Below are 10,400 nucleotides of genomic sequence, written 5' to 3'. Positions count from 1 at the left end.
AATAAAGATGTTAGGATGTTCTTTGTGCACGGGAGGATAAGAGAGGAGCCTCTGGTCTTTGTTTGGGTCGAGCTCTGCAGACTCATTCATTCCAGGACATGTCGGCTCACGCTGAAGGAAAAAAACCTGACACCACACGAGGTTTCTGATAAACGAGCACGGTGAACGCTCGTCCTCACAGAGAGTGTCTTCAGCTCCAACACAACATTTGAAACGCACGTCTACGTCTGCTCCAGATCAGAGAGGTCAACAGGACGACTTCTCACACCTCGTGTATCAGCTCTCTGAGACGAGCTGCACGCCTAACGGAGTCACGTTGATCTCAATGCAGGTCAGAGTCATGGGATACAGCGGCGGTGTTTACATCATCTGGCTGCTTCTGATCACTGTCACAGCTGGTGAGGCTTTTTTAATCATTCAGACATGTTTATCATCCACTGCTTTAAAGGGCTGGAGCTTCATTGTACCCGTTTTGTGAAGCGGGGATTTTAAAATTGCAGCTAGGTGACATCAGTTTTATTTTGAAGGACTCAGGCGAGCTGCTTCTTCATTTTTAGAGTTTTTTGAGCGTCATAAAACAGACATCAATTAAATCTATTCTACATTTTCAGCAATAAAATGAATTAAAACTGTTTTTAAGGTCTCTTAATTTCTTAAAGATAAAAAGAAAATATCCTCTGTCTTTGCAGAGAACCAAAAGCTCTTAGCAGGGGTGTGTCCAGGCTTCTTTACTCTGTTGGCCCAGCTTGGGTTGCGTACTGACTTGTGCAGGCAGGGATGGCATGAAGTCATTATATGTATGCATTAATATTAGGGATGCAAAATTCCAGGACGTTTCAAAGTTGGAAGCATTCCATGGGAATAAATTGAAGGAATTTATTAAATTATATTTAAGCTTTTAATATATATAACTATTTTTAAAAGCAAACTCAAGACCGACCTTTCTAGTCTCACTTTAAACTGAGTTTAATTTTTAGTCTTAACAGTTTAATTTATTTATTATCTATTACAAATTTGAGTCTCTTTTATTCTATTTTATTTATTCATGTACTTATTTATTTAAGTATAGCATCTTATGTTCTTTTAATGGTTTAATATTTTAGTGTTTTATTATCTTAGAAATGTATTTTATTTTGGTGAGTTTAATTTCCTGTGTTGAGTTTTAACATCTTATCTTACCTCCAGTGTTTCCTCAGTAAGATATCATGAGAGCGTTTCCTCTGTTTGTTCAGAAACTTCTTTTTCATTTTATTTACTTATTTTATTTTTATTGTTTTTATTATTATTGTTGCATAAATTGTGTTCTTAACCTTAGGACAGTGGGTTTGGGGTGGGATCTTTTTCTTAATTCATTCTATTTGAAGTTGTTTTTATGTGCAGCACTTTGTGTTACAATACCATTGTATGAAAAGCCTGATTGAAAGTCTGATTGATTGATTGATTGATTGATTGATTGATTGATTGATTGATTGATTGATAGTCTGATTGATTGATTGATTGATTGATTGATTGATTGATTGATTGATTGATTGATTGATTGGTTGATTGATTGATTGATTGATTGGTTGATTGATTGATTGATTGATAGTCTGATTGATTGATTGATTGGTTGAATGATTGATTGATTGATTGATTGATTGATTGATTGATTGATTGATTGATTGATTGATTGATTGATTGATTGATTGATTGATTGAAGTACAGTTAAATATAGTTCAATCAAATATTTAACACTTGATAAAGTTCTACTTACAAATAAATCTGTTTTAATTGTAATATTTTGGATGGATGTCTGCTTATAACAAAACAAATAGTTATGCTTGGATATGATACTTTTCCATTAATACCCATTAATTCCCATTAATTCCCATAGAAAGTTTCCAATTTGGAATATTTCCCAAATTCCCCAGCTTAACGTCCCATGGAAATTTACCAGAAACTCTCCACCCCTTTGCAGCCCTTATAAATATTGCAGACACAAGCAGAATCTGACTGACATCCTGTTAACCAAAACACGCTGCTGATTCATCAGACGTCGCTCTGTCAGTACAAGACACGGCAGGACACATTCTTAAAACTCTCAGTTTCATTTCGTCTCGACTTGATTCCCGACCCGACAGATCGCCCATCATTGTTTAGGGTTATGGTGTGGCCAGTCGCATGCCAAGGTGTGCCAGTGCCGAACATGTTTCCTGGATATTGCAATGAACTATTAGATACTTCAATATAATAGACGGCTCCTAGAGGTCGTGTCATCAGGCTGATCTCTGTTTCCTAACTCATCCTGTTCTCTGATCTGCAGTCAGTGAAGCTCTGGAGCTGCACACCGTTCCCTCTGTGACCGCACGGTGTGGAGACACCATCACACTGACCTGTGAGGCCAACTCATCACGCCAGATGGATATCAAATCTTTTATGTGGATGAACAACGGGAAAACTTTGTGCAAATATGAAGAAGGCAATCCTCAAATGAACGGTCCGTGTGAATTCAGTCCCCCAAACAAGCTCATTCTGACTCTCACCAACGTGATGCCGAGCATGGAGTTCGAACACCTCTGCAAAATACGCACCACTGCTGGAGTAAAGGAGTCCAAAACGCTGGTGTCTGTAGACTGTGAGTTCACTTTATATGTTTCAATGTTCTTCCTCTGTACCTTTCGTTTTTTAAGTATGCCTCCAACTTTCAGCTTCAGTACTTCAGATATCCCCTAAGGTCTGGGTTGTGGTGTCAGACATCAGGTGTTGTTGTGCTCTTTATCTTTATATCTCACATATAGCTGGAGTTTTAGCTGTTTACAACACGTCCTTGATGGCTTTTGAGCAAGAGGCGGAAAAACACCAAAACCAACTTGGCGAGCGCTCCAGAAGAACTTAGCACCAACTGTTGTTAAAAATAAAAAGCCCCCCCTGTTTTCTTTGGATCAGAATAAAGACAGTTTTACAGTTTCTGAGTCTAGCTCTGATGTTTGTCACTTCGCCTCAGCAAAACCTGACACAAGAAGAGACAGAATCACTGGAGGAGTGGGAGTGGGAGTAGTTTTACATGCATGTCTATGCAAATCACTTCTGTTCCTTCGCCTGTTGTCTAGTTGTACGAGAGCACAGCAGATAGAACGACCAGACTCCTACAGATGTGCATGTTCAAAGTATTGTGATGTGCTTTCACAGTTTAAATTGAGCTTCCAATGTCTGCTTTCTTCAGTTTGACACACATTTTTCTATTTCTTTGAAGGTCGTTCTGCAGAGTTGACCGGCCAATAACTGGCTTTATTGGCGTCTGTTAAAGTTTTGACGTGTTACCATAAACTGTATAATGGACAGCGTCGCTCCGCCTTTTCCCATTGTAGGGTTTTGAAGCCAAAATATCCCGTTCCAGAACGCTGACATCTTGCAAAATTTTCTGCAGCCAGTCAGTAGGGAATTTGTGTTTCTACGGTAACAAGCTCCACCCTACAGTGTACCGTCCAGAGGTCCTACGGAGTTTCAGATTCAGATTCAGACAACTTTATTGATCCCAAGAAGGGCAATTCATTTATAGCTTACCATACAACATTTAACATCTACAACACATCCATCATATAGACATGCTACAATCACAAGTCAAGCACCGGGTCTGTACATGGGACCAGAGGGTCTGTGGAGGACGGCAATGAGTTAATGTAATAAATAACAGTAAAATACGACAATGATTTAAAGACAATATAATCTCTTGTCATACCAATGTTATTTAAAATGACTAAAGGACTGCCGTCTGAGTTTAAAAGCCTGAGAGCAGACGGGATAAAAGACTTTGAATACCGGTTAGTTCTCCTCACGGGTGCATGAAAACTGCGAGCTGAAGGCATCAGTACAAAATCGGTGTGAAGGACATGTAATGGTTTCTTCAGCACCTGGTTCTCCCAGAGGGAACACAAGTCTCTGTTTAGTTCCTGTGATCTTGGAGCAAACTGTTCTAATGCTCTGCAGGCTGTTCCTCTCTCTGATGGGTAAGCCCTCGAACCAGCAGATAAAAGAAAAGGTTAAAGGTTTCAATAAAAGAACAATAAAAGTGACTTAAAATCCTCTTCCTGACATTAAAAGAGTTCAGCTTCCTCAGCAGGTAAATCCTTTGCTGGCATCTTTTGACAATAGACATGAGTTTCTCTCTACAGCAGCTGTCAATCAAAGTAAACAGGAAGTGAAACCCTGTTTTTTAACCTCTAATAACTAACGAAGAAGAAAAAAAGAGGCCTTGAACACAAAAAAGTCAAATAATAGCAGCTCTATTTAAATGAATGGGGGAGACAGAGTTTGTGACCTATACTGCAGCCAGCCACCAGGGGGCAGATGCTTTGGGGGAAGCTTCACTACCAGCCGAGCGAGCTGCACCCCTGGTTACACCAAGAGGAAGTTACAAAGCATTTCAATCTGGTCTGGAACAGTCTGTAAACTCTCTGAGTGACTGATTTTCTGTCTTTTTTTCTGATTCTTGCAGACTGTGTACGAAACTCCAACTACTCCATGAACAGCACTCACACCACGTGTTGGTTCTTCAACATTACCCCCATCCAGGTCATCAGTTGGTTCCAGGGAGACACTGTGATTGAGTCTGGTTTAACAGAGTTTTCATCTGAAGATAGTTTACTGTATGATTTACACAGCACAGCACAGCTGGAGGACAGGAATATCAGCCGGCCTTATAGATGCTGTTTAATGACAACTCATGATGAAACTCCACTCTGCCAAACCCTGGAAATGACTTCATCTGGATCCATGCTCAAAGAACAGTGGATTTGTGTGATGTTGGAAATCCTGTTGGTGAAATTTCTGACATGAAAAGGGAAAAGAAAGAAGAATGAAGTGTTCTGCAGACAGGAGAGAGTTTTGTTTTTGTTGCTTCTTATATTCACATTCTTTGAAACTTTCATGCATGCAGAGTTTTTGGGGACTTTGCAGGTAAAGATGTTTCTACATGTGATGCTCTGTCTTGCTTTAGTTGCTGGAAATGGATTTTTGTAGTTCAACCTTTTGTCCAGAAGGAGGCAGCCTTTCCTTGCAAGAGCACTGACTCCTGACTCGACACACCTTTGCATGTTGCATTTGCTTTAACTGAGGTCTCCAGCTGCTACATTCATCTACATGTGCATGTTTCATATGAATGAGATTAAAGTAACTCAGAAGGGGATTTGAAAAATCTGAGAAACTAAAATGCAATAGAGGGATTAAATAGGGGCTATACGTACTGCACAGGATTAAGGCCACATTCACATTGATATCATGAGAACACGGTGTGATACCCGTCTGCTGAGAGGTGGTTTTATTTTGCAAGGTGAGACGTTTGCACACTTCGCACTGTGCAAACCTTTCTGCTTCAGGGTTGTCTGGGCATGCCACCTCAGGTTTCTCATGTCAGGAACAATAAAAATGGAGCTCCACCTCGTGTTGTGTTGTCTGCTTTATTATTTAGTGATATAACAGGGTTTGAAAATCACACACAGGTTCAGCTTCTAATTCAGTTTGGTTTGAGATTCAAAGATTGTGAAACTGATAAAACCTCCAGCTCACACGACTTCAGTTTGACATTTCTGGATAAGACAAGCTAGAATAAAAGACAAGTCTCCAGTAATAACTTCCAGCAATGAGGTAAATTGCTGTTGATATCAACAGACTGAACTGAGCAAGTAAACAAGCAAGGCTATGTGCAGGTGAGGTGTTACACAATTACACTCTCACGTGTCTGCAGCAGAGACAGTTACACAAACAGGAGCTATTTGTGTAAGAGAAAGAAGTAAAGGTCAAGAGCAGTAACCGTGCTCCTGCATTAGACTCAGGGATGGCATCAAGGTGAGAGCTCACAATCCTTTCTTTGAGAGTAGAAACTCTGCATGCTGTCAGGTTAGACAGAATAAAAACACTTGAGCTGTTGGCCAGAGACTGAGCGAGTGAGACCGATGTGAAATCAACAAACAGGAGAGCAGGAACATTTAAATATTACAGTCTTCATTCTGATGGGTCAGGCTCAGACCGTGAGAAATGAAGCTGATGCCCTAAAAACTGCAGTTCCTCCAGCCTCCACTTGAGGCTGGCTCCAGAAGCCCCAGAAACCACACACACACCCATTCAAAGAGCCGATCTTTACAGCACGTGTTTACATCCTGGTACTTGAAGCTCATCTCTCTATCCTCACACGCTGCACGATGATAGTGAGGTAGTGAAGAATGCTCTTTCTATGGATTTAGGTCAACTTTAAACCCTTCATGCTTAAATTGGGTCACCATGTCTGCCGGGTACAGATCCATGTTACAGCACTGCACTCTGTTTATGTTTCACGCCTGTGTCTTCAAAGTTCCCCCGTTCAATCTAAAGACATCCATTATTTCCACCCAGCTGCCGGCTGAAGGATAATGACAGTGGTCATTATTTTGTGCAGGTCTTCAACTTTAATAGGGAACAGGAAATGTAACCAGGAGTCAGGAAATGTTTCAGATTGACAGCAGAGTTCAGCTCCGTCTCTGGAGCAGTAAACATCGAACATCGGTTAGATAACCTCCAATTATTTTATGTAACTCTGGATGTTCAGGTTCTTTATCCCCAAGATGCTCAGCTGCCTCACCTCACCTCACTGTACAGACACAAGGCTGAGAATACACCTGCTGCAGGGACAGAGGGACAGAGGGATGGATAATGGACAGATGGACAGGTGGATAGAAAGATGGATGGAAGGATTGATAGATGAATGAATGAATGAATGGATGGATGGATGGATGGATGAATGGATGAATGGATGGATGGATGGATGGATGGATGGATGGATGGATGGATGGATTTATGGATGGATGGATGGATGGATGGATGGATGGATGGATGGATGGATGGATGGATGGATGGATGGATGGATGGATTTATGGATGGATGGATGGATGGATGGATGGATGGATGGATGGATGGATGGATGGATGGATGGATGGATGGATTTATGGATGGATGGATGGATGGATGGATGGATGGATGGATGGATGGTTGGACGGAGGGACGAATGAAAGGATGGATGGATTTATGGATGGAAGGATGAATGGATAAATGGGTAGATTTAAAGATGGATGGATGAGAGGATCGATGGATAAATGGATCAATGGAAGTATTAATGGGTAAATGAATTGATAGAATGACAAACGGATGAATGGATGGATTTAGGATAGATAGATAGATAGATAGATAGATAGATAGATAGATAGATAGATAGATAGCTGGATAGATAGCTGGATAGATAGATAGATAGATAGATAGATAGATAGATAGATAGATAGACAGACAGACAGATAGATAGATAGATAGATAGATAGATAGATAGATAGATAGATAGATAGATAGATAGATAGATAGATAGATAGATAGCTGGATGGTTGGATAGATAGATAGATAGATAGATAGATAGATAGATAGATAGATAGATAGATATGCCCCTGTCACACGGTGACATGTTTTGATCTGTTGCTTCTTGAATGTCGTGGATGTCAAAGAATGAGCATTTATAATTTTGATGCTTACACAACTTCACTTGACTGTTGCCACGGTGACAACTTGTAAGGATCAAAGTAAAGATGTGCACATTTATGAAAATCCTCTTTGTTCCATCACAGGTCGACTCTGCTGGAATGAAACCCTCAGACTCTGCAGTCTTTGCTCCTCTTATAGAGGAAAGAACACTTTGAGTTTCTCACACTGCTCCACAGGTAGAACAGTCTGAAGCATTCAGGTGTTATTACTCTTCATGTACATCCATAGTAAAGTTTAATTGATATTTAAACTGTAATAATAAAGAGCTAGTTTGACATGAAGGTGAATACTTGCACGTCTCTGCTTCCTGTGATTCCCTCACACAGATGAAATGTGACTGTGGTTGTTAAAGCCTGAAGTTATGTATTGTGCTTGAGGACGGAGGGAACCTTGAAGGAAACCTTCACAACAACAACAAGCTGAGGAATATTTTTTCCTCCTGCAGAGGACAGAATGTGCTTCAAGATGTTAACCATACAGACGTCTCTGTTATTAATTATCTTTAGAGCCTCGTCGGATTCATCACCAAACAGACCCTGAAGACGAGTATTATATAAAAGGTCAAAGGTCGACTCTGGTGGGCGGGTAATTAATTCACTTCATTTCAACTTCTTCAGCAGTGTTTACATTTTACATAACAAGTCCTCAAACTACACGTGATTTTAAGGACAAGGTATAAACTAAGGGTGCTTTTCCACAGCAGGGACTAGGGAGGGGGGGTAGTACTTCCCAAAGGTCCAGGGACTTTGGGGCGGGGCCTGGAATGCTGAACGAGTACCCTCAGTGTTTTTATTTCCCCCTCCGTCCACAATAACCTCACACACACCTGTGATTCCCTTGGTTTCATAACTCCTGAACATCGGTCTTCTCTGAGCCTGATAGTGTGAATGCGTCTCTCCTCCCGGTGTTCCGGTTTTAAAAGTGACCCTGTAAACTGGAGACCTTCAGCTGAACGTGTCAGTGTTTGTGGCGTTTACACAGCTGTTGAAACACAGAGGGAGTTCCTGGGAATGCAAACTAGTTTAGTTTTTATTCTCCAAATATCCTCATCAGATATTTAATGATCGTCTAAAGACGTTTGTGAGGGATGCATCCGGCTGAGAGTCTCCACTTCACAGGGTCGCTCTTTAAACTGGAACACCGGCCCATCTCTGACACGGCTTTAAAATCCGTCTTCTTGCTTTAAGTCGAACGTTTCAGACGTTTTGAATCCTCTTTGTCTCTAGAACTCGCCTTTTTTAAAGCACGATCAAAAACAGCACAAGAGGAATCTCCTTCATGTGTTAGCTAACCTTTCTCTCCTTACTGCCCTCTACTGGTGTGGAGGTGTAGTGCAATTACTTTCATTGCTTCTCAATGTGTCACTGGATTGATTTGCATTATCTCTATGGGACTTCAGGCCACACTGGAAAACACAGACAGCAGTGGGCTACAGGAACTATTTAGTTCATTGAATAGAAGTTCCTGGGACTAAAAGATCCTGGTACTTCTGGTCAAAAAAACACATTAATCGTCCAACCGTATTATTAGAAATGTGGAAACCTAATCTCAAATAGCTCAAAGCATAAGCTAACTTATCTGTTCCATATGTGGATCACAAACTTTCTGAGTGGAAGGGACTGAACAACGGACCGGGAAGGACATTGGTTGTGATTGAATCCGTAACGTCTTTGCACCTTGATACAGAGATCAGCAGGAAATATAGATCTGGGTCATTTTCTTCCTTTCCTCAGTCTGGCTGTGAAAGTGACTCTCCATGGATACAGAGAAGATGAAACATACTTTTATTAGACCTCAGTAAATGACACAAACAGTGACTTGGAGAGAGATGACTTGGCCTGGAGAGTTACTCGGGGAATCCACAGGATGCGTGTGCGCCGCGTTACGGCTGCGACACGGCTCTGCTCCGTCCCGGGGCTTTCGCCCTGGTCCATAGGATGCGTGTTGGAGCGGCGCGCACTCCGGAGCAGGAAACTCAAGATCCCTCGAGAACTCCAAAACGCGCGAGAACAACACAGTATAAACTTTTCCTCGTCCATGGTGTCGGATATCTTTTGAGACTGACGTCTGGCCCGATGCCACAGGTTATGACGTAATGTTGAAGAAGTGGTGAAATTTACGATCTTGTGTTTGCACATGGTGTTTATTTTGAAAGTGAGCGGATGTTGCATACGATCCTCGTGCCTGACTTCCGGGATAGTTCGATCATTTCTGTGTAGATTGACGCGTGCTGGGCGCGGGGAGCGGCGAAAATAGACTCCCCGCGTATCTCTGGCAGAGCGGCGCGGCGGAACGCTCCAGAGACGGAGCTGAGACGCGCCGCAGCGCGCCCTGTGGACTCTAGAGCATTGACTTGAATGGGAACCTATTTGCTGCGATGTGCGCGGCGCAGCCGTAACGTAACGCGACGCATCCTGTGGATCTTGGGCTTTAGTCTTGGTCTGATGACACCACACAGAGAACACTCTGAAGCCGACTGATCACGCAGCAAAGAGCCCCACAAGTTCAACAACGTGTGACCGATACACCAACCACAGAAACCCTTTAAGGCCGCCGTATGGGAGTCAAACTCGTTCAGACGCTCCACTCACTAGTTTCAAGGACGCACACTCAGCTGGGAGATGGATTTCTGAGCGTCTGCTGCCCGCGGGTACGTTAGCTAAGAAGCGACTCTGCACAGCGTAACTCTCTAAGGACGCGGGAGAGTCAAAGCTCAAGGAAGAAGTCTCTAGCTGTTGCTGTTGTGCTACATCTTATTGTGTTTCCAGAGCTGCTGTTTATACAATTACTGTTTTATCTCAGCATCCACACGATGGACAGCTAGCCGACGGACATATCATGTCTCTAATGTACAATTAATAACA

At 42.1% G+C, this 10,400-nt stretch overlaps 2 protein-coding genes across 4 annotated transcripts in view; one reads left to right on the top strand and one right to left on the bottom strand.

Annotated features, from left to right (window-relative positions):
* The window catches only part of LOC117831990 (phosphoribosyl pyrophosphate synthase-associated protein 1), a 58,825-nt gene that overhangs the window by 22,040 nt on the left and 26,385 nt on the right, over positions 1 to 10,400 (bottom strand). The window contains exon 11 of one of the 2 annotated variants that reach the window (XM_034710928.1): positions 4,247 to 4,806. The exons of the other annotated variant lie outside the window; for it this stretch is intronic. The gene's annotated coding sequence lies outside the window, so the exon portion shown is untranslated. Of the gene's footprint in view, positions 1 to 4,246; positions 4,807 to 10,400 lie in introns of those variants that run through there. 2 annotated transcript variants of the gene reach the window in all.
* Positions 30 to 5,418, top strand: LOC117831991. Of its 2 annotated transcripts, none has more exons than XM_034710929.1 (3): positions 30 to 398; positions 2,303 to 2,614; positions 4,475 to 5,418. In XM_034710929.1, the coding sequence occupies exons 1-3, from the start codon at positions 326 to 328 to the stop codon at positions 4,813 to 4,815; spliced, it is 726 nt and encodes a 241-aa protein (XP_034566820.1). In that variant the 5' UTR covers positions 30 to 325; the 3' UTR covers positions 4,816 to 5,418. The 2 variants fall into 2 exon arrangements, with proteins under 2 accessions (XP_034566820.1, XP_034566821.1); XM_034710930.1 differs by lacking the exon at positions 30 to 398 and adding an exon at positions 1,975 to 2,168.

Source organism: Notolabrus celidotus, chromosome 20 (genome assembly GCF_009762535.1).
Source record: "Notolabrus celidotus isolate fNotCel1 chromosome 20, fNotCel1.pri, whole genome shotgun sequence".
NCBI classification, from domain to species: domain Eukaryota; kingdom Metazoa; phylum Chordata; class Actinopteri; order Labriformes; family Labridae; genus Notolabrus; species Notolabrus celidotus.
This window is presented reverse-complemented; position numbering and strand designations above follow the sequence as displayed.